General features: G+C 33.8%; 1 protein-coding gene across 1 annotated transcript; it reads right to left on the bottom strand.

Moving 5' to 3' along the window:
- Positions 1-481: 481 nt before the first annotated feature.
- On the bottom strand, positions 482-13,298 carry LOC107941216 (uncharacterized). The gene is made up of 2 exons (XM_016874772.1): positions 13,104-13,298; positions 482-832 (listed from the first exon to the last, which is right to left on the bottom strand). The coding sequence occupies exons 1-2, from the start codon at positions 13,296-13,298 to the stop codon at positions 482-484; spliced, it is 546 nt and encodes a 181-aa protein (XP_016730261.1).
- Positions 13,299-13,680: the final 382 nt, after the last annotated feature.

Here is a 13,680-nt window from a genome sequence, read left to right as displayed (position 1 = left end):
AATTAAACCAAAACAAAGGTAATGTGACATTTTTTCTCTATCAACTAAAATTTCGGTTGATATATCAGCTATTCTGACCCAATTCTTGTGCCCAAAATACCCTTGGATAGGCCTTCAATGATTGGTGCTACAGATGGACAAAGACTATCCTTTTTGTCTGTTTTAGTCCCCTTACGAAAAATGAAAAATATTTTTGGTATTTTTGAAATTATTTTTAAAAAGGCAAAAAATTGAAAATAAACACACAAAATAACATAAAACTAAGAAAAATTAAAACACATAAAACTATGTGCAACCCAAAAAAGATAGGAGGTTACCAGACCTCACTAGAATGGAACATCGGACTCAATCGGGGGTCCACCTCCTCGTTAAGGTTCATGTAGTCTATTAGGGTAATTCACTCCACATAGAACAAACACGCAAAAAAAAAACTAAAATAAGAAATCTAAAAACAGAAAATAAGTTCCAAAAGTAGTATAGTTTAAGAGTTTACATGCCACACAAAGAAATAAAAAGAGAAAACATGTAACTCCAGCAAATCTCCTCGTGGACCCTCGCTCGATCTGGCTACTCTTTTATCTTTCCCCTTGATGATTGACTTCTTGTATGACACTGTAGGTTGGTCGCTCGGGTCATGGATGACGAGGCCCCCCGTAAATGGTTTCTTGGAAGCAAACAAATTCTCGAAGTCGTCATGGTACGGTGTCACGTCATCATCTTCTGTCACCTTGTCGTCGTCAACTGCTTCCTCCTTGCTCCCTTCCTTTTTAGAGTCCTCTTCCTCCGTATTTTCATCATCAGACCTCGTTAGCCATTGAATAGAATCTTTCCCCTAACTCTCCACGAATGCATCCACAAAAATTTGCATTGCGTCCAACCTAAATAATTTCTCAAGTTTCTTTTTAAAGCCCCCGGATGTCATTTTTTTTGGATGCTTTCTTTGGATGAGAAGGTGGAATGTCCATCATATTCTTCCTTTATTAGTTCCAGTCTTTAATTTGTTCTCAATGAAAGGCTTGGAACTGATGAAGCATTGTGTCACCAATTATGTTGCGTTGGTATAATTGCTCCTTTAGGTCTATAATCACCTTCATCTTACAGCATAAATCCATAATCAGGTGAGGAAAATAGATGCCAACTTTACCTCCTGCCACACATTATTTCATTTCACGGTTGATCCAATGGCCTAGGAAAATACATTTACGCTACAAAATGGGTTAAAAAAGCACAACTCGAAAAACATTAACAATGTTAAAGTTTAGCAAAGGGCTACCACGTCACAACGGTGCCAACAACTTGGTCGCTTCTCTCTCTCTCTCTCTCTCTCTCTCTCTCTCTCTCTCTCTCTCCTCGCAAATGAATAAAAAGAGATATGAAGATCAACACTCTTGAATTAAAATACAATATAAAAATCGTGACTTTACTGCAAGTGTGACTAGTTAGTTGTAATATTTATAGTGTTACAATGGAACACTAGAGTATTCCAAGGATTGAACCTAAGAGAATCGTAAATTGAACAATGCTAAATGTGTGTGTAAAATAGAGAGTCTAACCAACTAATTGCAAAAATATATATTATAGCAAATCATAAAATAAAGAGAAATTAATCTATTTTACTATCTAGCAAGCAAGGACTAAATTGTAAAACATGCAAAGTTATGAAATTAACAAGTACATAACAAACAGTGGTTGGTTGACATTGATGTGGTTCACTAATCCTCGAATTAAGGATCCAATTCTCCATTTTACTAATCGGTCTCCACTTTACCAAGTTAGATAAATTAATTTGGATTATCTCTCGATCTCACCGATTAACTTGGGACTAATGAGTTGGTCCCTAACAAGATCTCCTCTCGGTCTCACTTGACAGATGTTCCCTTAGGGTCGTCAATGCTATATTTTTAAGTTCATTCAAATTAGTGTAATTTATTATGATTTGGTCCATCATCCAACAATCAGCTCACCACATCTCCATCAACCAACCCCCTTAAATATTTAGTTACTCATGATGAAAATAAAGCTAACAAACATAAAAAGAAAAAGAAAAGAAGCCATTAAAAGGCATGAAAAGGGAGGCATGAAAAGGAAGCCATTTAAAAAGAAAATCTAAAGCAATAAACATAAAAGAAACAAACTTTAATAGATGTAAAGTTAAATAAACTGAAATACATTAAACTAAAGCTGAAAATGTCTTACAACCAAGGTACAAGGACTAAAAGTGCAAATAAACCTAAGCTACAGTGATAAATAACCTAACTGACACTAGAAACAACTAAAATAAGAAGAAATGTAGCTAGGAAATGTAAAATCTACAGCTAAGAAAATGAAAATAAGAAACCCTAGAAAAGGAGAAAGAAAAAGGTAATGTAGCATTTTTCTCTTAGCCAAATTTTGGATGATAAAGCATCTATCCTGACCCAATTCTTGTGCCCAAAATACCCTTGGACAAGCCTGCAATGGTTGTTGCTTTAGGTGGACAAATACTACCCTTTTTATCTATTTTTGTTCCCTCACAGTAACGATATCGCAATACCTCAGACAATTTTGAACTTGGGGGACTTTTTGGAGGGTGAATATCGAAATACCACTAAAGGTTGGTCTCCAATCTTGATTCTGTTGGAGGTATCATGATTCCAAGGTTTGGATATCACAATACCCTCTCCTTTAGTGTCATTCTCACTCAATTTTAGCCTTCAACACGTCCCTACATCAATCAACCATACGTTAGGGCCCCCCAATGACACTATTGGCCAAATTAGGTCTCAAAATGAGTAAAAACAAGGCATTTACACTTATTAAATTAAAATCTAAAAATTACGAAAAACTATGAAAAAGGCGCTACTTTTCTTGAGAATAAGCTCCTTAAGTATATCGGGAAAGCCTAATTTTCCAAATCAAATTACGACAGATCAAACCCCTCCACATTTAACTATTTCCTTGTCCTCAAGCAAACACTCTAAGCATGTAATAGAAAAGATGACTCTTGGACTAAATCAGGCAATTAAGTCACATAGCAGTAAAACATCAAACTCGTACGAGAACTACCTCACATGAAACTTAAGAGTGATATCTAGCTAACTTGTTTATTCCTGATGCAAACATAGTTAGTTCACTAAGTTAAAATTACAGTAGATGTAATACCCCTCACCCGTCTCCATCATCAGATTAGGGTTATGTGAAGTTACAATAATTAACAGAACAAATATAGATTATTTAAATTCAAAAATTTACATTTAAATCAATTATCAATAATTTCATTCAATAAACATGTTATTCTAACTAAAACGGGACTTAAATTGAATCTACAAAGCATAAAAAATGATTTAGAAACAACCAGAGATTAAATTGAATCAAAACATAAAAATAGGGTAAAAAACTAAAAACAGGGGCCACATGGCCGTGTGACGGGGCTCAACCTATGTGGTGAAGAGACATGGTTCTGTGGCCAAACTATTTAACAAACTGTGCCCGTGTAACTCAAGGTCACACCCGTGTTGCCAGGCCGTGTAACTTTCTAAGGTCGTGTAAAACTCGGTCACACGGTTATATCACTAGGCTGTGTAAAAAACTGTGACCGTGCGGACAAACCTGCACCAAAAATTAAAGTGACCACACGGCCGTGTGGCAGACCATGTCACAAGTCGTGTGTACCCAAAAACACCTTCAAGCACAAGCCATTTCACACACCATTTCTTAGATTCCAAGCCATGCATTAACGAACATCTAAACTTATTCAAATTGTACCAAATCATGCCAAAATATAGCAATTCAAAACCAACCTATGTGTCTAACCAATATGCCCTCATTGGCACCAAAATTCAAACATAAACAACAATCATTTAAGCCAAAACATTATTAACTAATAAAACTCATTCAATCATCACCCAAGTCCTATATACCGTAAACCAAAAATCATCCATTCATGCTAATCTCCCAAATGCAAACATAGTTCATTCTTAGTTCATGAATTACTAAAACTAAAAAGACCATTTTAACAACAATTCACCAAATGAGACATCAAATGACAAGGTACAATTTTCATGATACCAAATACCAAAATCATGTTTATAAATCAAATGGAACAAATCATTATCTACCATAATAGAATCAAAATGATGTTCCAAATTAAATTCACCACATTCATCATAAGTTTATCGTGAAACATGAAATTTAACATTATAAACCAACTTTAACTACATTAAAAATTCAACTAAAACTTTAAGTTCATCAACTTCAAAACCTTATACCACAAAACCAAAATAACAAATCAAAAACTACCGAAACAGAAGATGATAGTGTGAGCTTTGAAGTTGATCCATCTGACCAATTTCGCAAAATGTTAACTACAGAAAACAAGAGCAAACAAAGTAAGCTTAGGTATCTTAGTAAGTTCATAGCTAATATTGAAATCATCTTACCTTAACTAAACATTTGAAAACTAAAAACACTTACTTAAACCTAACAACCATGTACAAGAACACATAGAATTAGTACTGAATTAGTCCATCATGTAGTTCATACTCTTCAATGATTCAATCAAAATCATGCATATAAATATATCTACATTTCATTACATCAATAACATAATGAAACATTATTGCATGATCATTCTTTAATACAAACATTATAAAAGATAACCATCTAAACTATTAAATCATTTTAACATTAGTCATAAATTTTCATAGACCGATGAACTATAGTAACATGACTCGGATACTCGGGTAACTCAATCACACCAGAGAGCATCAAAATGCTAATAGAGACACCAAACTGTAAATCTCGTACAAGTGCGCGTTCTAACCCTATTGGTATGCCAATTGTATGCTAATCGTTTACTACGTTCAAACAATGATTTTAAATGAATTCATCACATTAAAAAATCAGAGGCACTTCCACATAAGCAATTCCATAGACGGTAATAATTTACATTCATTCAGAAATCACACCATTAATATTTCTCAATATTCAATAGTTCACGACTTAGTCTGTACTCACCTTGGCTTTCGTTTATAATAAATTAATATCAATGCATAACATTTACAACCTCGTAATTTCAAGATTTTAAAATGAAGTAATAAGTACAAAAATATTTTTATTAATACACTATGAACTTACCAAAATACGATAGCTATCAACACGCGACGATGACTACTCGACGACTTTTCCTTTCCCACGTTTATCAACCGACTGTTCTATTTCTTGATCTAAACATAATAATTTTATTCAATTAACCAATTCAATATCATAAAACACTTAAATTTAATTTTTTACCCTTTAACAACATTTTACCCTAAAATTTTAAATTTTATACAATTTAGCCCCTAAACCTAAAACTTTTAAATTTATCACAATTTCACCAATCTTCATACTAGCCAAATTTTCTCTTATGCTATTACAGCCCATAATTATTCAAATTTTAGAATAATTTCATGTTCAATTTAATATTTTATCAATTTATCCTTTAACTAAAAGCTAACCAAAACCACTTTACAAAATAGTCCCTAGGTTAGCTTCAAAAACATCAAACCTAGTAATCTATCAAAAAAATTCAAAAACATCACAAATTCATCCTAAAAAAATTTAAAAATTTTATGAATTAAACATTGGATTAGCTAGATTAAGCTAAAACGATCTCGAAAACATAAAAATCATGAAAAACGAGTTGAAAAAAAATACTTACATGCACCCAACTAAAGCTTGGCCGAAGCTTCTATTTAATTTGGCTATGGTGTTTCGGTTCATACATAAATAAAATAACGAAGATGATGCTTATCTTTCTTTTATTTTTATTCTTTGTTAATAATATAACTTTGTCTTTTAATTAAAACATTTTTAATCATCTAATTATATAATTTTCTACCCATTAAACATCCACAGTAATTAATTAGGGTCAATTTACCATATAAGGCCTTCCAATCATGGTTTTATAGCCATTAAACATTAATAAACTCATAGCGATTAACTTTTGTAGCTTTTATGATTTAGTCCTTTTACTTAATTAACTATCTAAACATTATAAATTTTGGACCAAACTTCAATATACCTATATAGCAACTCCGTAAATATGTAATAAAATATTTACGATACCAATTTTAAGAAATGAGGTCCCGAAACCATATTTTCCGAAACCACTTGACTTTAATGACAAACCACTTGTACTTAACTATTCGTTCAATTAGAAAAAATTAACAAATCAAAATTTAATATAATACTATATTTGACTCGTAAATATTAAAGAATAATATTTATGGACTCATTCGTTAGGTTTGTGGTCCTGAAACCACTATTTTCGACAACACTGAAAAATGGGTTGTTACAATAGATGTAGAGGCAATGGAAATAAACATATGTACAAGTTTTATCCATCAAAATAAATTATGCAGACTGGTTAGAAATTTAAAAAGAATTGGTCATAATCATTCAAATGAATGCAAGCTATTCACGAATTATTGTATTCCTGAATTATTCGTGTAACACCTCTTACCTGTATTCCTCATCGAAACAAAGTAAGAAGTGTTATCAAACGAGCTGGAATATATATATATTTTTTTACAAAAAACTTGACATAATTCCTTTTCATAAACATTCAATTCCTCCTGCAAATTCTCAAAACACAATTTCAAACAACTTCAATATTTCAACCAAATACAATTATATGTTCAGACACAATTTATCCATCCACAACATTCTAATTACTTTGTTAATAGTTTAAGGAAATAATTTATCAATTAATATACACCAACAATTTAAACCAAACAACATTTTATACATATATATATAAATTTATAGCATATTACATTAAGTCATCTATACATGCCATTTTTCAAAGTATTGGTTGCAAAATACCCAAAAGATGATGATAGTGTGGATGATGTTCTGACCCCGTCCAATTCCCGAGCTGATTAATATCACTATAAAACAAGGGAAAAATAAAGAAGAGTAAGTTTATAGCTTAGTAAGTATGTATGTAATTGATAAATAAATTTCTAGCATGATACCATATATAATATAATTTTTATCACACATAAATCTATTATCTGTTCAATTTCCAGCAAACTGTTTCTCTGCATCATAGTCACTAAATTATTTTTATCTAGAGCTACCGAACTCCAAATTAAGATCCGTAAATTTTCTCTGAAACTAGACTCATATACCTTCTTACCATAAAATTTAAAGAATTTTTGGTTTATCCAATTAGTACAATTTATTCTCTAAAGATTCCCCTGTTTCACTGCTTGACACTTCTGACCTCTCTTCACTAAAAGTCAGTTATCTCTTAGTACATAGTTCAAATGATGTTCCCACTTATTTATTTTGAAAATAGGTTCAATAAGAAATTTAATAATGTAAATTTAAAAATATAATTACTTTTTTACAGTTTTTAGTGATTTTCCAAAGTCAAAATAGAGGATTTCAAAATCATTCAGACCTTATCTCACTAAAATTCCAATATCTCAAAATATATAACACCTTTGGCCATTCTTTCTATTTTATGTGAAAGTATACTAATTAAAATTTAATTTCATGTCTTATTCAACCACTAACTCAATTTCTATAATTTTTTGTGATTTTTCAAACTAACATCACTGCCACTGTCCAAATCTATTCTATTCCAACATCCCTCATTCACATAGCACTATAACCATTTATTTTATAACACAATACAAGACTTCATCACTTTAGTCACTCTTTCGCAACTTATCACGTTCCAATCACATACTCATATCTCATTGAACATGTCGGTATAACAACAAATTTTTGGGGTTTTTCACACAGTACTACCCATGTTACTTTTATCATTCGATACACGTAGTAGCCTTCACATAGTACTACACACGTCATCAAGTTTTACGGTTCACTAGTAGCCTTTACATAGTACTACACACATGATCAAGTTTTACGGTTCACGTAGTAGCCTTCACATAGTATTACACACGTGACCAAAGCTTTTTGGTACACATAGTAGCCTTCACTTAGTACTACACATGTGACCATCATTTATCGATTCACGTAGTAGCCTTCACACAGTACTACACACGTGACCAAATCTTATCGGTACATATTGTAGCCTTCACTTAGTACTACACATGTGACCATTATTGATCGATACACGTAGTAGCCTTCACACAGTACTACACACGTGTTCATCGATACCTTATTCAATTTTTTACCATTCTGACAGTTCCACAAAGATTCTTACTTTCCAATAATTTACAATTTCTCCATAGCACATTATAATATCAATCTTTCCACTCAACTCCATAACCAATTTAATAATTCGATTTAAATCACTTCAACCATTACTTGCAGTTGGTATATCCATAAACCAAGCTGATTTTAAACAAATCAACTATCAATTTCAAATTTCTAACTTTAATATAACTATTTCATATCCAACTCTTTCGCATATATTGTCACGAAATATAACAAAAATAATTATAACAATGTATTAATTACATACAACTTACCTCGATACAAAATGTAAAGATTTTGGAATTTAATCCCCAATCTTCTCTTTTCCCCGATTAAGGTTGACTTCTCGTCTTTCTTGATCTATAACAGCAAATTGAGCTTGTTTAACATTCACATTTATTAAAACAAGCTTCGACTCAACTTTTGTCAAAATTACGATTTTGTCCCTAAACTTTTGCATAATTACATTTTTTTCCCAAGCTCGAAAATTAAATTTCACTCATTATTCTTAATTTTTACAACATGCTAAACACTTTTTCCTTCTATGGAAATATCAAATTCTCACTCTAACATGTACTTATGAACATTAAATATTTTTACCTATATGTCGATCTACCCGTTTTCACTTAAAATCGCTTAGCAAAAGTTGTTTAAACTAATTCCCAGCTTCATATTCTACCATAAAACAGCAAAATAAATACATTTCACCTATGGGTATTTTTCCAAATATGAACCCTAACATGAATTAATGGTAGAAATAGCTAAACCGAGCTACGAGGATCTCAAAAATGCGAAGAACATTAAAAACGGGGCTAGGATGCACTTACTATGAGCTTGAAAAAGCAAAGAAACCCTAGCTATGGTGTCCCTTAACATTCGCAGCAACTATGGTGAAGATGACACAATTTTTCCATCTTTTTTTCATTTTATTTCTTTTTATTACCAAATGACTAAAATGCCCTTACTTAAAAAAATCTATTTCACTAATTCTATACCCATATTTGTCCATCAATTAACTAATGGTATAATTACCACATAAGGACCTCCAATTTAAAGTTTCATAGCAAATGGACACCTCCAATTAACTAATGGTATAATTACCACAGTCACGAATTACTTTCACCTTTTGTTCAGTTTCTTTCACCAAGTCAACTCCGTGAATCTGGTTTTCACTGAGCTCAGTCCAATACAAATGTGTTCTACACTTACGTCCATATAATGCTTCGTACAGTGCCATTCGTATACTCGACTTATAGCTATTGTGGTAAACGAATTCAACTAATGGTAGATATTTCTCCCAACTGCCTTCAAATTCTAAAATACAACACCGGAACATGTCTTCAAGAACTTGAATCACTCTTTCAGATTGCCCATTAGTTTGTGGATGGAATGCAGTACTAAATTTCAATTTTGTACCTAGGGCCTCTTGCAACTTTATCCAAAACCTCGAAGTGAACCTCGGATCTCTATCCGATATAATGGATTTAGGCACCCCGTGCAATCTCACAATTTCAGCAACATATAACTCCGCCAACTTGTCAAGTGAGTAATCAATGCATACCGGTATAAAATGAGCCGACTTTGTCAATTTATCAACGATTACCCAAATAGCATCCTTCTTCCTTGGAGTCAGAGGCAATCCCGTCACAAAATCCATCGTGATGCTATCCTATTTCCATTTTGGAATCATTACTGGTTGAAGTAAACCCGATGGTACTTGATGCTCAACTTTCACTTGTTGGAAAAATAAAAACTTTGATACAAATTCTGAGATATCCTTTTTCATGCCCGACAACCAATACAATTTCTTCAAATCATTACACATTTTCACACTACCTGGATGAACTGACAAATCACCACTGTGTGCCTCACATAAAATGGTCCGAATCAAGTCATCATTTTTCGGTACACATATTCTATCTCCAAACATCAGACAATCATCTGATCTAATTCAAAAATCTGAATCAACACCTGATTCACACTGGGCTCTCCTGGCTTGTAATACACTGTCATCCTTTTGGGCTTCCCGAATTTGCTTAAGGAATAACGGTCTATCCCTCAATTCAGCCAAAATTGAACCATCATCAGATAAAGTTAATCTCGTAATCATAGCTCTCAAAGCAAATAAAGACTTTCTGCTCAAGGCATCAGCAACCACATTAGCTTTCCCGGGGTGATAGTCAATCACTAGCTCATACTCTTTTATTAGTTCGAGCCACCTTTGTTGTCGTAAGTTTAGGTCTTTTTGACTCATTAAATTCTTAAAACTTTTATGATCAGTGAAGATTCGGCATTTCTCACCATACAAATAATGACGCCAAATTTTTAAAGCAAAAAGAATGGCAGCCAATTCTAAATCATGCGTCGGATAATTTTTCTCATGCGGTTTCAGTTGTCTCAAAGCATAAGTTATTACTTTTCCCTCTTGTATTAACACATACCCCAAACCATTCAATGATGCATTACTGTAAATTATAAACTCCTTTCCTGACTCAGGTTGTACCAACACTGGCGCTTCAGTAAATAATGCTTTCAGTTTCTCAAAACTTTGTTGACATTTATCGGTCCATTCAAACTTGACATTCTTTTGTAGTAACTTAGTCATAAGAGAAGCAATCATCGAGAATCCCTTAACAAAACGTCTGTAATACATGGCTAAGCCCAGAAAGCTTCTAACTTCGGACACATTCTTTGGTGGTTCCCAATCAACAATTGCTGAGATTTTGCTTGGATCAACCCGAATACCCTCACTTGAAACTATATGTCCCAAGAATCCGACCTCACGAAGCCAAAAGTCACTTTTTCTAAATTTAGCATACAATTTCTTCTCTTTCAGAATCTACAACACAGTTCTCAAATGTTCAGCATGCTCGAATTCATCCCGAGAATAAATTAAAATATCGGCTATGAACACCACCACGAACTTATCTAGATACGGCCGGAAAATTCAGTTCATCAAATCCATAAAAATAGCTGGAGCATTAGTTAAACCAAAAGGCATTACCAGAAATTCGTAGTGTCCATACCTCGTTCTGAAAGCAGTCTTTGGGACATCTGACTCCCTAACTCTCAACTGATAGTAACTGGATCTCAGATCAATCTTTGAAACAATGTTGCTCCTTTTAGTTGGTCAAATAAATCATCAATTCTCGGCAAGGGATACTTGTTCTTTATAGTCACTTTGTTAAGCTAACGATAATCAATACAAAGTCCCATAGAGTCGTCTGTCTCCTTCACAAATAATACAGGAGCACCCCAAGGAGAAAAACTCGGTCTCACAAATCCTTTATCCATCAATTCTTGTAACTGATCTTTTAATTCTTTCAATTCAGTGGGAGCCATCCGATATGGAGCAATAGAATTCGGTGCAGTATCAGGTAAAAAGTCAATAGCAAACTCAACTTCTCTAATCAGAGGTAACCCAAGCAGTTCCTCTGGAAATACGTCTGGAAATTCACAGACTACCGGCACTGATTCAAGCTTCGACCCAGTTATACCAGTATTCAACACATAAGCAAGATAAGCTTCACATCCTTTTCTCATGTACTTCTGAATAGACATGAACGAGATCACCATAGGTAATTTATTCGGCTCATCTGCTTCAACCCGAAGAATTTCACCTTTTTCACACTTTAATTCAAGGATTTTCTGTCTACAATTTACCTTGGCATCATGCAATATCAACCAATCCATCCCCAAAATAACATCAAACTCATTAAATGGTAACAACATCAAATTAGCCGGGAAACAGTGACTTTGAATCATCAAAGGACAATTCTTGCAAACCTTATTGACTAAAACATATTTGCCTAAAGGGTTTGATACTTTTACCACAAATTCAGTGTTTTCAATAGGCAAATTTTTATTAGATACTAAATTCACACATACATATGAATGAGTAGACCCAGGGTCAATCAAAGCAACAACATCAATATCATAGAGAGAGAATGTACCAATAATCACATCGGGAGAAGATGCATCCTCACGAGCATGTATGGCATAAGCTTTGGTAGGTGTTCGAGGTTCTGGTCTTGCAGTTGTACCCTTCATTACACTTTTACCACTATCTCTAGTTCTGGTGTTTCTCGGTGGTCTACCTCTGCTGACAGTATCACTCGATCTAACATTCTGAAATTTTTCTTCTTCAATTTTCTCAGGGCAATCTTTAATATAATGTTTTCAAGAACCACACTTGAAACAAGCTCGGCTAATTAACCAGCATTCACCAGGATGTTGCCTACCACAATACTGACACTCTGGTTTACTAGGCTTTACACTACCTACACTTGATACCAACGTAGCTTGAGCTTCGGGACCCAAATACAATTTTCCCCGGTCTCGACGTGGATATCCAATTGAAGTAGTCACTCGAGGATTCATCTCTTTAGACTTCTTTGGCTGAGTTTGAAATGGTTTACTCATGGGCCGCTTTCTTGTATCTCGAGCCTCCATCGCAGCTTTTCTCTTTTCTTTATTCAATTCTTCAGCCTTACAAGCTCGATCAACCAATACCACAAATTCCTTCAGTTCCAACATTCCAACAAATATCCTAATGTCAAACCATCTTCAAACCTTTTACATATAGGAGCTTCTGTGGGTAGACATTCTTAGGCATATTTACTCAATCTAACAAACTCTCTTTCATACTCTGCCACAAACATTCGGCCCTGCTTCAACTCGAGAAATTCCTTGCGTTTTTTATCGATGAACCGTTGGCTTATGTATTTTTTTCTGAATTCATCTTGGAAGAAGTCCCATGTAACCCTTTCTTTCGGAACCACAGATACCAATGTTTTCCACCAACGATACGCTGAGTCTTTTAACAAAGATATTGCACACTTTAAACATTCTTCGGGAGTACAAGATAATTCATCAAATACCCGAATGGAATTTTCGAGCCAAAACTCCGCCTTCTCCAGATCATCATCTATATTAGCCCTAAAATCTTCAGCCTCATGCTTTCGGATTTTGTCAACAGGAGGTTTACTTGATCTTACCAAGTCAACATTTTGTGGAGCTACGGGAACCGGTTGAGGAATAGGAGGGGGTGGAGGAGGTTGAACATTCGGATTTGCACGAACAAATTTTGAATACCAATTATTCATCATATGAAGGAAGGCTTCCCGAGCCACATCCTGACTATGCGTCTCATGTCTACTTTCTTCAAACACGGCCCTTGCGCGGGAGCCGGCACGTTACTCTCAACATCTTCTGCTACACTTCTGTTAGGATCCATTTACTATATAAAACAAAATTTAAAATTCTCAGAAATGCTCACACTATCACAATATATTTATGGCATGTATAGATAGACTTTTACACACATTATACTAATCCGAGAACTGGCTAAACCATAGCTCTGATACCACTAAAATGTAACACCTCTTACCCATATTCATCATCGAAACAAAGTAAGAAGTGTTATCAAATGATCTGAAATATATATATATTTTTTTACAAAAAAATTTGACATAACTCCTTTTCATA

This window comes from Gossypium hirsutum, chromosome D12 (assembly GCF_007990345.1).
Source record: "Gossypium hirsutum isolate 1008001.06 chromosome D12, Gossypium_hirsutum_v2.1, whole genome shotgun sequence".
In the NCBI taxonomy this organism is placed as follows: Eukaryota; Viridiplantae; Streptophyta; class Magnoliopsida; order Malvales; family Malvaceae; genus Gossypium; species Gossypium hirsutum.
This window is presented reverse-complemented; position numbering and strand designations above follow the sequence as displayed.